The 17,868-nt window shown below is 39.8% G+C and overlaps 1 protein-coding gene across 5 annotated transcripts in view; it reads right to left on the bottom strand.

Moving 5' to 3' along the window:
• acaca (acetyl-CoA carboxylase alpha) overlaps positions 1-17,868 on the bottom strand; it is a 47,521-nt gene that overhangs the window by 22,289 nt on the left and 7,364 nt on the right. For 2 of the 5 annotated variants that reach the window (XM_042499288.1, XM_042499287.1), the window contains exons 8-33: positions 17,496-17,602; positions 16,357-16,467; positions 16,057-16,266; positions 15,775-15,945; positions 14,369-14,530; positions 14,017-14,180; positions 13,716-13,866; positions 13,335-13,438; positions 12,465-12,692; positions 11,373-11,523; positions 11,124-11,258; positions 9,594-9,740; positions 9,320-9,508; positions 7,787-7,887; positions 7,437-7,525; positions 7,096-7,220; positions 6,901-7,014; positions 5,587-5,700; positions 5,409-5,498; positions 5,190-5,308; positions 3,478-3,501; positions 2,855-3,004; positions 2,269-2,412; positions 410-512; positions 211-318; positions 56-112 (exon numbers count right to left, since the gene is read on the bottom strand). In XM_042499288.1, coding sequence (XP_042355222.1) covers positions 56-112; positions 211-318; positions 410-512; positions 2,269-2,412; positions 2,855-3,004; positions 3,478-3,501; positions 5,190-5,308; positions 5,409-5,498; positions 5,587-5,700; positions 6,901-7,014; positions 7,096-7,220; positions 7,437-7,525; positions 7,787-7,887; positions 9,320-9,508; positions 9,594-9,740; positions 11,124-11,258; positions 11,373-11,523; positions 12,465-12,692; positions 13,335-13,438; positions 13,716-13,866; positions 14,017-14,180; positions 14,369-14,530; positions 15,775-15,945; positions 16,057-16,266; positions 16,357-16,467; positions 17,496-17,602 — 3,368 coding nt within the window. The remainder of the gene's footprint in view (positions 1-55; positions 113-210; positions 319-409; positions 513-2,268; positions 2,413-2,854; positions 3,005-3,477; positions 3,502-5,189; positions 5,309-5,408; positions 5,499-5,586; positions 5,701-6,900; positions 7,015-7,095; positions 7,221-7,436; positions 7,526-7,786; positions 7,888-9,319; positions 9,509-9,593; positions 9,741-11,123; positions 11,259-11,372; positions 11,524-12,464; positions 12,693-13,334; positions 13,439-13,715; positions 13,867-14,016; positions 14,181-14,368; positions 14,531-15,774; positions 15,946-16,056; positions 16,267-16,356; positions 16,468-17,495; positions 17,603-17,868) is intronic. The other 3 variants (XM_042499293.1, XM_042499289.1, XM_042499292.1) reach the window with 2 other exon arrangements.

A 17,868-nucleotide genomic window follows, 5' to 3' on the forward strand; every position in this document is an offset into this window, starting at 1 on the left:
AGCGGCAGATTGTGGAGACAGGTTGTTGAATTAAGTCATTATTAATTAGGCTCACCTTCTGGGCCACAAGGAAAGTCAGCCTGCGGATGCCGTGTTCAAACAGCAGAGATTTCTGGAATGGGATGAAAAAAAACAAAACATGTCAGGATGACAAGACCTCTCACTGCTGAAATGAAGAGAAACAAAGGCCCTGTCACTGAGCGCTCCCACCTTTGACTGAGTGAACTCTCGGAATATGGCTGCCAGGCCTTCATCATCGATGTCGCTGTCCGTCTTTATGGCCACATTCAGGATATGGATAGGCTCATCCTGGACACTCTGGGTGACAAAGCAATTACACATTTCATTCTATCCTACACACTCACACAGGTCAATGACTGGCCTGTGATGATCAGTCTGCTGTCCTCACCTTGTTGTCCTCTTCACCATACAGGACAGGATTACCTCCCTCTGGGAAGGTGGGACTTGGGGGAGGAGAGTCAGAGAAGCAGCTTAACACGTCGGCTATGTTCCTGTAGAGTTAAAAAAAGTATTCAAACCATTAATAATAACACCTGAAATATTATCTTCACCCAGCAGGAAAATACATTGACATTAAAGATGAGATGCATGGTTTTCCTAAAAAACAATTTATAGACTCATACAGAAGTAATCCCCTCATCATCAGTTATGACTATATATTGTATATAAAGATGGATAACATGACAGTTCCCCCAAAGTGTAAAATTTCAATCTTGATCGCCCCCTGGTGTCTGACTGCAGTATAGGTCATAAAGCCTGCCCCTCTATGTTGGTGAATGGGACACAGGCCAAACTAATAACTCAAAAAACACGCCAAATAAATGTTTCCCAAAGATGGTTTCTGTCACTGAAGGTAGTTCTCTTCACTCTGGCGTTTGTTCAAGTATTTGTTTGTGTGATACGTTTGGTTTTAAAGAGTTATTCTATTCTACAAAAAGGGGATTTTCCGCCATGACTGAAAGCTTTGTGCGCCAATCCATGCACACGCATTCAATGGGGCTGCCTGCAACTGGTCAAACGGGTGTTTTGGGAGGAACTCCCCCAACGTGGATGTCACTACTGCACAGACTCGGGCTCCAAATGATTTTGCCGAGTGGGGGCACGTCATCTGTTTTTAAGTACAATCTATGGTTATGACTATCGAGAAGTGCATGGTGGCATTCGTTTTCTGCATTTTCTTCATATTTTCTGTGCGTGCTCAGGATTATTACAGCCATGTACACCCATAGCACTATAAAAAGTAAGCGATCAGGAGCCAGACCATAAGCAGCAGGCATCAAAGAGACACAGCTCTGACAAAAATGCAATATAGCGAGGCAAAGCGTAAAATTAGAGTGAATCTGGGAAGGCTTATTCTATTATACCTTTCTGACATTTTGTATATGATAAGCATGAATAGACATGAAATATGCATCCTTCTTTTCACTGATTTTATAGACTCTTGGCTGACGACAGGCAATAAATTTATGATTCTGTATAAATTCCTATCTAGTGAGACGTGTCTCTTTTTTACTAGTCCTGTAGCATTATCACAACCACTCACAATCGCCATTTTTCGTAGCTCAGCTGCCTGTTTCACCAGTAGAGACTGACCTCTGGTGGCATGTAGTGTGCACTACAATGCACTGTGTCAATATAGCATCTATTTATCAGTGTAAAAGAAATTAGCATTTTTTATAGTACTGAAAATGATATCTTTTGGATTTCTAAATACCCCCTGCATAGCACAATACCATGATACTATTCAAGGCTTAATCTGGAGTTGGTTTTTCCTTTCACTTTCGGTAGCAAGCTTAAATGAAGTCTTTGTCAATTATGTCTCAATCTTGTGGAACCTATAGAAATCAGACAAGCCAGCTCTCTAAATATGTTGTGTGTTATGTGTAAACTTTCTGAAAGTCTTTCTTTTCATACTTCAGACTGATTCAATTTCTTTAAAATGTTGTATCTAACTTGATTTTATGATTTATGGTTATATCCTGTGATTTAAAGCACTTCATTTTTCTTTTGACCAGTTTTTTACATGTCCTTTTATGATGAATTGCCATGCTGGCCTGTTTTATGTTCATTCTGTCTGTTTTCACGGGAAGCACTGTTTGCTTATAATGCCCTTAAAATGCTTATAATGCTGTAAAGCTCTACGTGCTGCATTTCTTGTATGAAATTTGCTAAATAAATAAAGTTTACTATTATCACTGTTGTTATTAGGGATCAAGACCGATACGAATAGCATACAAAACGACTGACCTGGTGAACTCCTGGAAGGAGCGGAAAGCAACCATGGCTCCCATGCGCTGACAGGGTGGTGTGAAGGATGTGTCGAGCAGGACGTCACTGACACTGGCTACGTGCACCATGCCATAGTGGTTTAAGTTGGATGAGAATGACATCCTAGAGTATCGACAGAGAGCAATTACAATGGAAATCTGCCACACCACTAGAATGACTCTGTGAAGATGCCCCAATTCACCTTTAAGAACCTCACAACAGTTTTAATCTGTCACTTTTTGGCAACACACAATTACGTGCGAATTGTAGGAGAATCTTTGGTCTAAAAACTGAATGAGGTTCAGTAAGCAGTAACAAAATGACACCATTACGTGTGAACACAGTAAAAGCAGCTGTAAAGTATGGAGGGTTTTTTTTGACAGACCAGGTGTTAGTCAAATTAAAACAAAAGGAAACATTCCTTGCACAGGAACAAGGAAGCATAAAACCACCAGAAAGACCCTTTTAGATATCCAGTTTCAGTTTGTCGGGTGTTAGTCAGAACTGTCCCAGAAATTACACCCACTGAGAGCACTCAAGAGGTTTTTTTTCTTGTGATTCAAACCTGTCCACAGATTCCGAATCTGAGGCATTTTTCTTCTCGCCATTAGCATCCTTAGAATTACTATCTTGTGCGTTTAGGTCCTGGGGTTTAGTTTCCTGCAATCTAGAGTTGGCGGCTTTTACAATGTCCAGGATTGGAGCAGACATTTTCCTGGCAGGACAGTTGACAGGTTTCAGTTCAGGAGATTTTTTTGCACTGGTGTAAACATTTACCCAACTAGACATGTAATTTCAATTATCCTACACCACCTCACATCCCAAAATCTCGATATTAAAGCACATACACACAGTAGTTTGGAATATAATATTCTTTCATAAAGACACAGGCACACACACACACACACACACACACACACACACACACACACACACAGACACACACAGACTTTAAAAAAATGTTTGACACAGAGGCTAAAGGGCCATGCTGAAGTCAGTCAAAATTAGGAAACATGGTGTTTCTCAATCAGACCAAATTTCAGTTGCTAAAGCAGTTTCATTTTTGGGAAGCACCAAACAATTTGTTGACTTAATCACCAGATGAATTAATTATAACATGAGTTACTGCTTTGACCATGCAGCTAGCTAATCTAGTAGTCTATGCAATGAAAGTAATGTTTACAATACCTGTTTAGAGTGGGGATGTTCCCTCTGCAATCAAACAACATTGATTACTAAGTGGTTAGTGGCAGGCATCAGGAGAGGAAGACAGTCAAGGTGAAGCAATTTGTGTGTGTGTACCATTTAACGTGATGAATTTACTTGTGCTGATTAGTCTTAAAATGAATACAATTAATGTAGAAAATTGAGAATAAAGGGAATTGAAATGTCTTTCTAGCCATAAACACACATTTCACTTCCTGACTGCTCCCTTTACAACATGCACTGAGATCCTCCGTGTCCCGAGCTTTACTCTGAACAGAGTAACAGAGAATCATTTCTCACTGTCATGCTGTCTTTAGTTCACAGTGATGAGCCAAACATGAATATGAGGGTTAATTCAAACACGATCACAAGCATGCAATCAAATGAGTGCATTCAAAGGATTTTTAGAGTTGAACTCAGCACAGCAAAGCAAACCACAAGCAAATACGCCAAAACACACATTTCACACACGGACAAACTGAACACAGTCGCACAGGTGGGATGCAGAAGTGCAACATAAATGCCACAGTTCTTCGTCTAACACAGGCGTTTTCAAATGCTGGGCGTGTATGTGGCAAATCCAGAGTTTGTCTATGGTTTCGCTCTGATTCTTGAGCGTTGAATAGCATAAGAGCGCCCCTGTGTTGTTCCAGGATTTGTAGGGAAGGGCAACTGACATGAGACTCTTGAGGCTGGCGGCTTTTTTGGCTTATGGCACTCACACAGTTTCAGAAAAGTATTTTCAGTGTAGCAAAATACCTTCTTTCACACATGAGGAGCATTTACATGGACAACAACGATGAGCAATGACACAGCTGTAAAGGGTGGGAGGGCAACGGTGGCACCATGGAAGTGAGATTGTGAAGAAAAGTCAAGCTCTTCACTGTTGCAGTGACTTGAAAATTTATCATTAACGTATTTGATTTTTGCCTCACAATATTTATGGCAGGAAAAGTGTTTTTGAGGCATTAGAGTGATATGTTTTGTGTAACCACAGCAAACTCCATCTATGCTTATCACACTGAAAACTGAATACAGTTCATGCAAGAAAAGCTGAGGGAGCCACCACACGATGCTTTTAATTATGAGCCAAAAAGCACCGAGCAAGAACAATGAATAATGGGTGCATATGCTGCCACTACCATATATACTAAAATAACATAAAGATGCATGCTGGTGCTGCCAACTTGCCAGCATCACTGCTGCCAATTGAAAATTCTCCTTTTTAAATACTCATCCTTATTAGAACTATTGATCCCTGTCCATAGTGCCATTTGAAGAGATAGCTCGGATCTTTTGAAGTGGGGTTGTATGAGGTATTTATCCATAATCAGTGCATTACATACAGTAGATGTAGCTGGTGCATCCCCAGTTTGATGAAAAAGCTATATAAAAAGCTATATTTTTGAGGGTTTTTTTTTTACTTTTCTTTTTTTGCCTTAAAAACAAACTGGATTTTTTTTAATGACGATCTACAGCAGCACATTGCTTAGATTCTGTGGTGCCACTGCTGCCTGCTTCTCCAAACCAGAGACGTGCCAACTGCCAGCTATACATTGTGTAAAATACTGACTATGGATAAGTAGCTCATACAACCCCACTTCAAAGGATCCAATCTATCCATTGAAGGGAGGAGCAGCGGGAAAGGTGATGCACAGCACATGAGCGTTGCCGGCATTGTCTGTGCGTGATACCTGTTGGGGTGCGAGGTGGGAAGCATGAACTGGAACTCTACTATACATGTGTTGTCTCTCAGCTGTCGATGCTGAACGCTGTTGAGCTCGTAAGCAATGTATGCCCTGCGAACGTACACCTGCGGAGAAAATATTTGTTTGACGTGTGAATCACACAAATTCAATAAAATAAGGTAAAAGGCAAATTGATTTGTTAACCAAGACCATCGTTCCTCTCACCTCAAGGGCAGCCATCCTGACTACCTGATTACTGTGGTAGAAGAAGTTGGGCAGAACATCAAAGATGGATGTTTCTGACAGGATCAGTTTCTAGAAAAAAGGGGAAAAAAAGTGTAGTTTATCATCTTGAGCACTTTTTCTGCCTTCAGAAAGTTAGTGTCACTCCTTTATTGCCTACCTGCAGGTTCTCGATGCAGAATTGGTGTCCGTACATATCAATGGCAGAGAGGAAGATGGACTCCACTTGGTTGTGCCGCAGTTCATAGGAGGGGAGGTGGGAAGCGATCAACACCTGGGTACAAAGGATGAATGAAATACTGTCAGATCACTTATTTATAATTAACATAATTACTTTTTTCTCTTGGCAGTTTGCAAAAGTGTTGACCTCTTTACACTTCTCTTTGCACATTTTTATGTTGTGGTTTTTCACCCGTAAAAAATTAAAGCGTAGATGGTGACATCTGGTGGTAAAACTCTCTGCTGTTTACAAAAGTAGATGCTCAACATGCTTCCTATCTGATGTTCTGCACACTCAAGACACACTTATGATGTATTTAGTTTGAGCCTATCCACATTTTTATCAGACTTGACCTACCTGAATATATCTATATCTATAACCCAGGGGATGGCAACCTTTACTATCAAAAAAAAAACAATTTTTGAACAATAATAAACAAATAATGAATCTGTCTAGAGCTGCAAAACCTACTTGGGCTTATAATGAAGGTAACATGCCCAATAAGTGTAAATTAGCCTATCAACACACTAAGTGGTCTAAATGAGCATTTAATCATTAGTGTTTTACCACAAGGTGGCTACTCTGCAGCGGGCTATTTCTGATTATTTGGTACTTACGTAGCACTGGCAGTAAAAGCAAACAAATCTGTCCACACACGATTAAATTCTGAGACTTTTGAGATTTGGAATTTGTAGCTAGCCTAGCTAGGGAGATTCACTGCTGTTGAGGTTTGGCAAAATTCAGAAGAAAAGGTGCCAGACTGCAGACATATGATAAACACATTGTATTTGATGAAATGTAATTTTTTTTTGTAATCCATGTATTGGCTACACATTTTTAAAATTTGAGAATGAAAGAATCATTAATAATAAAATAAATAAATTCAAAAGCAAAAAAACAAAACAAAAAAAACAACATTAATTCATTTATATATATTTTTTAATAAGGCCTCAGGACACTACTTGAAAGGGACAAAACAGCTGAATGTGGCTCCGGAGCCTGAGGTTGCCTAATCTTGCTCTAAATCAAACAAGCATATTGGGCAAATATAAATGTGAACAAGTGGCAATGAGACACAGTAATCACATGTACCTCCACTTTGTTGGCATAGCTCATGACAGTGTATTTACATGAAAATCCTGCACAAAGCAGCTTTAACTGCTTCAGAAGAATTCATATTTGTCAGGTCTTTACTGACAGCTGGGACAATGTCCTCTCAAATTAAGCAACAAAAAGAGGGAATCCAAATCTCACCTGTCGGGCTCGCAGTGCCACCTTGGCATTGGTTGTCTTGCTGAGCTGGGTGAGTTCAGTCAAGATGGCCATCAGCTCATCTGTCAGTGTGGGATCACGGCCACACAGCTGGTCCTACACACAGGAGATGATAACGTTACACAACATAGCTAGAGCTCTTTAAAATGCTCCAAATCAGCAAAGAGAGACACTTACAATCAGCATCGTAACCAGCAGGTTCTTCTTGGTGACTTGAGCGTGGGAGAAGATATAATTGAGCACATTGGACATGTCGCCTTTGTTTTCCTCACGCAGCGCAAACACACACTTGTCATAATGTCCTATGAACCAGACAACAGAGCTTTGTTAGAATCACAGACACTGAGATGTTAATTGTGAAAGAACTCCACCAGATGGGCAGAATGTGTAAGTGCAACTTTTCTGGAAAAACTTGAAGGACTGCAAAGCTGGAAACTTGCAACTCTTGCATGTGGCAACACGTCCCCATAATGAACATTTGAAAGCTATAATTAGGGTGTGTAGCGGCTGACCCTCACCATTCTGAAATTGGATCTCCACTTTCAGGTACTGTCTGAGCAAGTCCATTACCACCGCCTTCATGTGACCTCGGATGCCACTGCGATACCTGTTGGAGACAAACACAGTCTGGACTGAGACAAAGAAGAATGCAGCATTGAACTAATTTGACACATGGGATCTAGTGACATTTTTAAAAACTGCATCAAATTAATCACATCATGCAACAAATGAGCCTTTCCCCAGAAGTACACTGCATAGACAAAAAGCAGCAGTTCAACTTGGAGCAATCTCAGTCGAATGAGGATCTCCTACTGATTATTTGAGCCTCTGATTTTCAAGGGGCGGCCTTAGAGACTATCATACTCACTTCTGCACCAGCTGAACGATGCTTTGTGTGTTCATAAAGAAGACTTCTCTCTCTGACTTCTTGTTGAGTGTAGCAGCATGGCTGTCAAGGATGTTTGCAATCTGAGAAGATAAACAACGCAAGAAGTTCATCCCAACAGCAACAGAGACTCATAAGAAGTTAATCCCAGTGGCACTCATGACCCTTCAGATAACAGAGACACTAGAGATAAATATAGAAAGAGATGTGTGATAACTGTGTGTGTACTGGCCTTTCTTTGCTCTTCATAAAGTATGCATGAATTCATAAGTGTACAAAGTGTTTAACCAGTTATAACACATCAAATCCAGTTGGGTGTTTGAATGACCCAGCTAATTTTTAGAGTGCATTCGCACAACAGACTGAATTAAAAGAACAGATATCAGAAACGCAACTGTTATGTGTATAAACACAATTCCTCATGCACACACGGCTGAACTCTGGCAACAGTAGCTAGCATACCAAGCTGCTGACTCAGAGAAGAAGCTACTGGCTGGGCCCGACTGCGACATGATGTAAAAGAGTGACAGGTGCCATGCGCACGTGTTTGTTTTCAAGTTTGCTTTCAGTGGCAAGCTGTTAAACTCTGCACCTCATCATATTCAATGACAAGAGTAACAGACAGAGCTGCAACAAATCAGATCTGCTCATCTTTGTGAAGAAAATTCATAAAAACCTAGAAAAGAGGTGGGATTAAAAAAAATTGTACTTCCTCTCACTCATCTTAGAATATGTATAAGGCATCATGCGTTTGACCATTTATTTTGCTTTATGTTGTTCATTGTTGTATATATGGCTTCACAATGAACAATGGCTTTGTCTGCTTTTGTGTATAATAATTTCTCTATTTTCTTTTTTACATGTTCAAAATAAATCAAAACATTTTTCTAAATGCATCCTACAAAGATGCATGCTAAGAGATGACCCTATTTTTGTTTATATTATTCACAAATAAAGGAGAGGGTGCACTGTATGATACATTAATACACGCAAATTTTTGCGTAAATTGATTAGCATTAGATATCAGCCAAACTTTCATTTTAAATTCTATACTAATCGGTGCATTCAAACTGCTTACCCTTTTGCAGATATGCGGTCTCTGTTATATTCATTTAAAAAAATAATTTGTTTACAAAAGACTCTGTAGAAAATGTCTTTTTTTGTTTAGTTGTTGTTTTTTTTAGCAAACTGGTATGCAACTGGACAATACAGAAGAGAAATTCCACTGTCAAACCAATCAAACTTTTTGAAGCAATTCATCACTGGAGGCCAATATAAGCCATTTATTAAGTTTTTAACTGCTGTTTGGTAGCTGATCTAATATGGCAGCATTTAAACTGTGCTATATATTTATGCATAACTAACTACTGTGTTCTCTGAGAACTGGGGTTTCCACTGAAAACAAACATATTGTTAATGATGCAGAAAAAAAAGAACAATAAGGTGTTTTTACTGTTATCAACAGATCAACTCTGGGTGTGGTTTGTATCATGTGTGCACGTGTTGCTGGGACACCTGCTGGCTGGGAAACTGGCAGAGCACGGACGTGATGTTGCTGGCGTACTGAGCCATCTCCTTCTTGATGCACTTCTCCACAGCAGGAGGGATGCGGCCTGACACGCTGGTCATGATGTCTTGGAGCTCCAGTAGCGGCAACGAGGGATCACGCATGGTTTTCATCAACCTTTCCACCCACTCTTTCAACTAGAAACCGACACAAGACGCATATATGTAAGGAAGTGCTTATAGCTGGAAGAGCTGATGTTTGTGGTACCCGGGTGTGTGTTACCTTTACGCTGAAGAAAGGTTCAGGAAGACAGAAGCCGTTCATAATGTGAACGAGGTGATCCAGTGTGTTGTGGAAGACTCTGTGTAGCTTCTCCCCCCTCAGAGCTACAGCCTGGATAGCAGGCAAAGCCCCTGTGTGCAGCTCTGCCTACAGGACAAACACAAATACTTTACATCATTGTATTGTTTCATACACGAGCATGGTCAATGGTGTAGAAGAAAGTAGTGGACAAAATGAGCAAGCTACGCTGGAGAAATGCAAGCTGAAGAAAAAAAATCGTCTGAATAATGTTTGCCAGAGACAGAAGTCCAAATGTGAAGTGAACATTTTCTTCTTTTGTGGGCAGTTTTACTTAACCAGTAGTGACACAATTTTAGTGGGCAACTTTTCCACTTTTAAATGGTAACTGGTGTTTTTCAACCTGGACCCTTATTCACTGATAACTTTTAAAGCTCATGTGGGTCTGGCTCCAAGCTACATCACAGAAATGTTGATGCCGTTGTCCATTCTCTATTTTTGTTTTTTTTTTACTTTTAATTTATCTTTTATGTATCTTTTCATTATTCTATTCTGTCTTGATTGTGTTAATTCTATTATTAGTACTATTAATTCCATGTTTACTGCTTTTATTCTTTGAATTGTATATACTCTTATTAGTATGGGTTGTCATTATTATTTTTGTTTTGATTAATTGTGCTTTAAATTTTGTCTGGTTCTCAGTTCAGCATTATTGTTTGGCTTTTATAATTATATTGCCTCTATGAGAAACTCTTTTTGCTTATGCTTTACCTTGTTTGTCATAGCATTTTGTAAACTATGTTTTTTTAAAGGTGCTATATTAATAAAGTTTTTGTCATTATCCAGTATTGAGTGTGACAAAACGGGCTGCATTTTTGCCACTGACAGGCTCAGATTGTTATTTTAAATGTCTCTTTCCATCATGGGATCAGACAGAATAAAAGTATGAGCCTGTCAGTGGCAAAAACAAGCACTTTTAGTGGATGTTAAGTGACGGTGCTCAGTTGCAGAAAGGGCTTAGAGTGAAGCCACTTTTGCAGCAGTTGGCTGCAGCCATCTCACTCAACAGTATTTCAAATATTTCAGAAATTGTTGTTCCCATTAGTCACTTAAACACAAAAACAAAGAAAAATACCAGTTACCCATCTGCCTCCTGTCTCTCTGACATTGACTTGGTTTATATGTTAACGCAGATGCCCATTGCCCAGATAAATAAGAAGTCATCTTTCTGCCTCATTGATGTTTTGACTTCATAAACTGATTTGTCATAAACAAAAAAGCACCCACATAAATAAAAAAGGAGGAAAAATAGTGCATCTCTCGTGTATGAAATAAAATTTTGACAGCTTGTTCTTTTCACAATAGAAGGCCTAAATGGAAATGTAAACTGATATTTTGAATTAAACAAAGACATATTACATATCAGGGGTCTTTTTGTAGCATGCATATTGGAAATCCTATTTGGCACAATGCCTTGGCCTGTGGAGATTGCGTTAGTCAGACATTAAGTACCTGTTGGACTCGGCTCGGGTCATCTAACTGCAGCTTAGCGATGACACAGCCAGGCTCCAGTGCTGCTCCAGCCCTCTTCACATAGTGAATACAACCAGACTCTGCAGCTGTGAGGGTCATCACCATCTTCATCACCTGGAAATAACAAGCACTACATTTACATCTATACAACTCAAACAAAACTAAAGTGAATCTAAACTGACGCCATCTTTCTTGCAGAAAACCTATATAAATCTTCACATGCTGTACCTCTATTTCAGCATAGCACTGGCCAGAAAACACGTGCCCGCCATCCTCCACTGTGTACTGGATAAGTTTTCCAGCTGAGGGAGAACGCAGCAGCGAAGGATCGTTCTCCTTTTCAAAAACACAAGTCTTGTTCCCAATTGTGATGCGATACCTGTAGGGGAAGGAGAAAAAAAATAATCAGAGGGCTGAAGTGCATCAAGAAATTACTGTAAGAACCACTTAATCACATATTTGATAGTCGGTAAAAAAAAATTGTGTTGGTATATTTTGAATGGTGTATAGGAGTAGACTAAATTAAAGTTATGTTTATAATTGCTTTACGTATTACATTATTTCCGTATTAATACAGGCTAGGTTATGTACTACAGCAGTTTAGTGTGTATGACACAAGATGATAAGATGATACTGTGCTAGGAGTCGGGGATATTGGTTTTTCAGGGTCGATAATGATTGTTAGTTGTTAATGAGACCCATAACCAATATTTGGAATGGATGTGTATTTTACAATAAAAATGAACATTTTTCTGTCAATATTTAGAATTTGGAATATAACAAACCCCAACACAAAATTTTGTGAAAATGCCTTTAGCAAATGTTAAATCCAAAATGAAATGTTCAACATCATATACAGCAAGTTCCCAGCAGCTTTTTTTTTTTTAAGTACTCAAGTGAAAATTCAAACAAAGCAAAAGCTCCTCCCATACTAAATGCTGTCTTTGCACTTTATAATGAATTAATTTTATCTGCAATCAATATAATGAAATGATGATACAGATAATCGGCAAAATGCCAAATATCCGCCCCAATAATAAGCTAGGTTGATAATCTGTCAACCCCTATCTAGAGGACAATAAGAAGTCCGCATAGCTGTGGATCACTAGTTTTGACTTAATTTAGTGGCCTCAGAACTATGGCATGTTGAAACGGCCACTTTAAGTACTGTAAAGTTGTCGCAATATTTTCAGGCAATTGATTAGCAAAATAGATATGTGTCATTGCATTATTTTTTTATTCGATTTCAGTCTACTCTGTGGTAAAGTTACAGCTTATTTAGTAATGATAACTTCATTCTAAAGCTGTGTTTCCTCTCACCTGTCCACCTCTTCCTTCATGTAGGTAGTGTAGCTGCTTCCATCATAAGACAGCAAAAGACCTCCATCACTGAGCCGGTGGACGTCCACCTCAGCGGACGAGTTGTTCATGATGACCACGTAGGAGTTTGGAGACTGCCGTGTCACTGTCAGGACGTACTTGGTGCCTTCATAGATCAGCTCCACATCCACAGTGTTGAGTAGTGTGTGCGCTGACAGCACCTGGCCCCTGGTCAGAGGTCAGAGGTCAGAGGTCAGAGACCGTCAATGTTTACTGCACAAGTTTCTTGTTTCTTCACTATTTGCTAAAACTGATTACTCTGACCAGAGACTGCTGACAAACCCAGACAGCCCGCTTTAGGTTCATGTCCTGTATCTGTGTCATGTGGGTTTTGCCACTGCCTCGCCCCTTTAGGAGACTGACAGCAGCCGTTATTCTATTCATTTTAATGGGAAAAGTCGACAAAAGTACAGATTATGACTGCTCCCTTTGTCCCATAGTCACTGAAGTAAATATTGGACCTATTTGTCACAAGCCCAAAGCCTTCTAAAAATTGTGACACTGAAATGGCATTTATTCAGACAGGCAAATCAGGAGAAAATGAACTTTGTTTGATGTCTTTTTTTTTTATCAATACAACTGACGTCGGTTTATATCGGAAAAAACATAGTAGATAAAAATGACTGGCAAAATAAGGAACAAACATTACATTTGTACTGTATATAGTTATATGTTATCCATCCACACAACGTGACGACCACGCCCACTTAGGAGACGGAAGACAATACCATTTTGTATCATTGGTGCAGCCTGTAATGAGGTTTCCTCTGTTATAGAGTATCTTTGTTCTGACATGTCTTTTTTTTTTACCTTTCTAGAGAATGCAGAAAGTTGGACACGCTGTTCCTTAGATTGACGTCCGCCACATGAAGGGCCCCACTCACAATTCCCAACATGGTGTCTGGACGCTCCGCCTGCACATAATATCCAAAAGAATGTAAGTTCTTTTTTTATCAATTATTTCTAATTGACAGCATCATTTAGCACTTTGCCGGAAAAACGAAACATGCAAGCTTAAATTCAAACTGAAGGTGGATGAAGAGCACGGTTTTTCTATTATCACAAAACTTAGATGTAGTGTGGGTTCAGCACTGACGTTGTAATTGGAGTCAGTATGTCAAACACATCTTTTCCCTTTATAGTTTTCTCAAAGAGCATCCAGTAGGCACACCATGGAACATGACTGCATACCTGCATCTTCTCTGAGATGAGCCTGTCCAGCCAGCCGGTGTCAATGCTGTTGTGCTGAAAGCTTTCCGTCTCCAGCAGCTTAATGAGGTATTCCACTGTCGTCCTGAAGTCTCCTCTGATGGACAACTCCTTCAGAGCCACCACCATGTTGCTAGAAATGTTAAGACACAGATGTCTAGTATAAAAACCTCTGATGAGACAATTGCAACAGTAATACCTCCCATGATAAATATGTATTGGCAATAAATAAATCATGATATTTCGGACACAGCAATGTTTTTCAAATTTGCCGTGTACTCACGAGATGGCCTCTTCTCGATTCTCTCCCCAAGAGAAACAGTGTCCAAACTGCGAATCGGCAAACTCATGCAGCCCTCCAGCCGCCGCAACGCTAAAGTAGCCCCATACGTTTTTATTGCTCCTGAAATTCAGCTCTTGCACTGTTCCTGAGCTCGGCTTGAAACCCTGAAATCAAACCACATTTCATCTTCTCAGAGACTGAATCAAAAACAGCTAATTTGACATTAAGAGAAGATTTAAAAGCAATAACAATGACCATTATTTGTGGTACAACAGAGTAACAGAGTGAAGGAGTGGCTTTGCGAAACCTTTATCTGCAAATATGTTAAATACCAGAAGAGTGTGAGGCTTACCTCATCAGGGTTTTCACTGGTGATTCGTGCAGCGATGACGTGGCCCCGTGGGGAGGGGGCTGTGGACAGACCCTCAAAGTCAATGGGAGAGTCTCCCCAAGGCTGGACCCCATAAAGCATCCTGATGTCTTTGATCCTTTGAAGAGGAATACCCATAGCAATCTGACAGAAGATAGTGGTATTAGTACAACACAAGTGTACGCATACAGACATAGATATATAAAACATTAAGGAAAATGGGCCCTGAATAAACAGCTATTTTAGCACATATTAACTTTAAAAGAATTTTTGGGGCATTTATCATGTGTTTTCAGTCTTAATTTTTTTGATAATTTTGAATGTGTTCATGCATATGGCACAACTTCTGGCATTATTGCATATTTTTGTTTGTTTTTGGAATTTCCAGCTCGGTTTCTACAATAAGTCTAAAAAACACTGTGTAAACAAAATTGTTACATTCATACTGTTAAGTGCAAAAAAATGTGCCACTGAAACCACTGAAATACATGTCATTTCCACTAGGTACACTGTCCCCAGGCTGGGATAATCAAAAAAAATCTACTTAGCATGTAGAATATGGAAAATCATTTTTTTTTGTTGTCGTGTTTTTTTGCATTATGGAGGTGTAACTACAGAGAGTATAACATACAAGCACCAGGGAGGGCTGCAATGCATGCAAACAAGATGGAAAAACAATGTCTCTTTTTTTAAAGATAATGTTGAAAAGTTGTCTTTTGCACCATTTAGTTAAAAATAGAATGCTCAAAGGCATTCAAACAAACTTTTGAGTTGAGAGTTGTGGAGTCTGTATCATTTTAAATTTTGACTTTGAGATTTTGATTTTTACTTTAACAAAACATATTGGTTGATCTTTAGCACATATATGAATTATAACTGTATTCACTTCGTATAAACCACATAAGTTTTCCATTGCATGCTTATCTAACAGCTGTCAACATCATGCGTTCAGTTTTCTCTACAACCAATAAACAGCATCTCTCTGACAGACAGTGAGGCCGGTTATAGCCTGGAAAAAAGGACCCTCATCCTTTGTGCCAGAGACAGTGTGTCACTCCCTCAGTCGCATCCAATCAGCTTGGCTGCACAGCTTTCCCAGCAACGCTGCCCTTCAGCTTGACTGCCGCTGACCTATTTACACACAATCCTTAACACTGCAGAGCAGACCACGTGACCCAGTGCTGCTACAACCACTGGATCTACTACACCATTACTGCGCATTGCCTCCTTCTTTTGCAGACGGTTGCCACGGAGACAGGGGGCCTGTCTAGTGCTAAGCGGTGAAGCGCACCAACTTTGTCTGCTACAGGACAGTCACAGACTTGAACGTGCTGTATGTGATGTAACTGAGTGTGCTCTTACTGCAGGCACGTCTGGATGGGACTGACCTGTAGTTGGGCAGCTGGCAAGTTGACGTCAGCCACCATCTCAGTACAGGGGTGTTCCACCTGCAGACGAGGGTTGAGCTCCAGGAAGTAGAAGCTGCCATCCTGGCTGTAGAGATACTCCACTGTACCTGCACTGACGTAGCCCACCATCTTTGCCAGCTTCACTGCACACTGAGGAGTAAAAATAACGCTATTCACATCAACGTTTAAATTTCCTTAGTTGGTCTTAGATCTCCATTTATCAGCTATATAGAAGTACAAATACTGCTTGATGGGTTGTACCCTTTCCATGTCCTCAAACACATCAGAAGTGGCGATAGTAGCGGGAGCCTCCTCTATAATTTTCTGATGGCGTCGCTGCACAGAACAGTCTCTACCAAACAGCGAGATGGCGTTGCCGTATTGATCAGCCAAGATCTGGACCTCGAGGTGGCGGGCGTGCTTAGCCAGCTGCATCACAAAAATAGGTGATCCTGGGACTTCTGCTTGGACCTGGGGAACCAAAGAGAAAGTAAATCCTTGAGCCAACAAATGCACAGACACCCGATTTGAAATTTCGGTTTGGTCTGAGTTTCCACGTACCTGTCTGAAGAGGTTAGGGAAATCATCAGCAGAGTTGACTTTACGGATGCCTTTTCCTCCGCCTCCCTCCGAGGCCTTCACCATGACTGGGTAGCCGACCTTCTCCGAAGCCTGGCAATGGAAACATACAGCTTTCCAGCATCCGTGTAAATACACACATGCAACATTTATTTGGCATTCAAGACGAGTGAGAGGATTGTCAACTTCAGGAGGGCGGAAACAACTCGCTCCCTCCTGCAGGTCGACGGTCAAGATAGTGCAAAGTTTTCAGTTCTTGGAGATGCATATCACAGACAATCTCTCTTAACGTTTTGAGACCTGGGCAAATTGGCTTGACTTCTCTTCTCAAAAACATGGGAAGAAGGCCATAACTTTAGGTCCTCTTCTGTAAGAAATGACCTAGAAATTAGCAAAAAAAAAATACTAAAAAGGTATAAGATAAGTACCTAGGCTAAAAAAAAAAATGCACAAATGGGAAAGTAAGAATAAATAAATGAATAAGTAAATAACTGGGCAATTATCTGAAAAAATATAAAAATGTAATTAATCTGTAAAATAATTAAATATATAACTTTGATCATTAGAAATCTAGTTTGCTGGAAAATTTTCCCTAGCTTTTTCAAAACTATTTTTCCAAATCTACTATTTTTCTTCGCAACATTTCTTATCTAGTTGCTTATTGCCCTTTTCCCCATGTTTTTAAAAGAAATGAATCCCATTTGCATCAAGGTTTAAATACATGTGAAAGGCATCTGAATGCTGGATGACAATCCAGGTTTCAAGGGGTTAAAGCCACAACACCCCCTCCTAAGTGAAGAAGGCTTGAGAAGAAGGCCTATATTTTCTAAGAAAGCTAAAAAGAGCTAATCTGTGCATATCCATCCACTCCAGGTTTAACAGATGTATCAGACAGGGTTTTCAAACCCTCTTAAACATCAAATTTAAGGACTTTTCAGGCCCAATTTCTTCAAATTCAAGGACAGTTCTGTGCTTGTTTTGTTTTAATTCCCTCTTTTTATGTATTGCACTAAGACTCGGGGCAATTATAATTCCTTCCTTCTTGTAAAATACCCTGTAAGGAGAGGAATGATGAAAAACTTGCACTTGTTTACAAACTGTCAGTTGCATGACATGCTTACCTTCAGGCCATCCTCCACATCCTGAATGCAGCCAAGCTCATACACATCCGTAGGAACATTGATGACTTTCTTCTTTTGGTTGCTCTCTGTCCATTCTACTGTCAGGCCTGGGAAGGACAACAAATAACATATTTGCATACAAGCAAACAAATAACTAGTCCAACTTTGTTTGCTTCCACCAATTGCCAAGTTGCAGTTTGCATCCATGTCTGTTCTGACTCATAAATACGGAGTGAAGACTATGAAGGACTTGAATGAAAAGGTATTTAGTGTATTTTGGTTAAATCAAAGTTATCGCTTACATTGTTTCAAAATAACTGTAAAATAAGTAAAATAACTGCCAGTAAGAAACATGCTGTTTTTACTTGAGACT

This window comes from Plectropomus leopardus, chromosome 13 (assembly GCF_008729295.1).
Source record: "Plectropomus leopardus isolate mb chromosome 13, YSFRI_Pleo_2.0, whole genome shotgun sequence".
Classification (NCBI taxonomy): Eukaryota; Metazoa; Chordata; class Actinopteri; order Perciformes; family Serranidae; genus Plectropomus; species Plectropomus leopardus.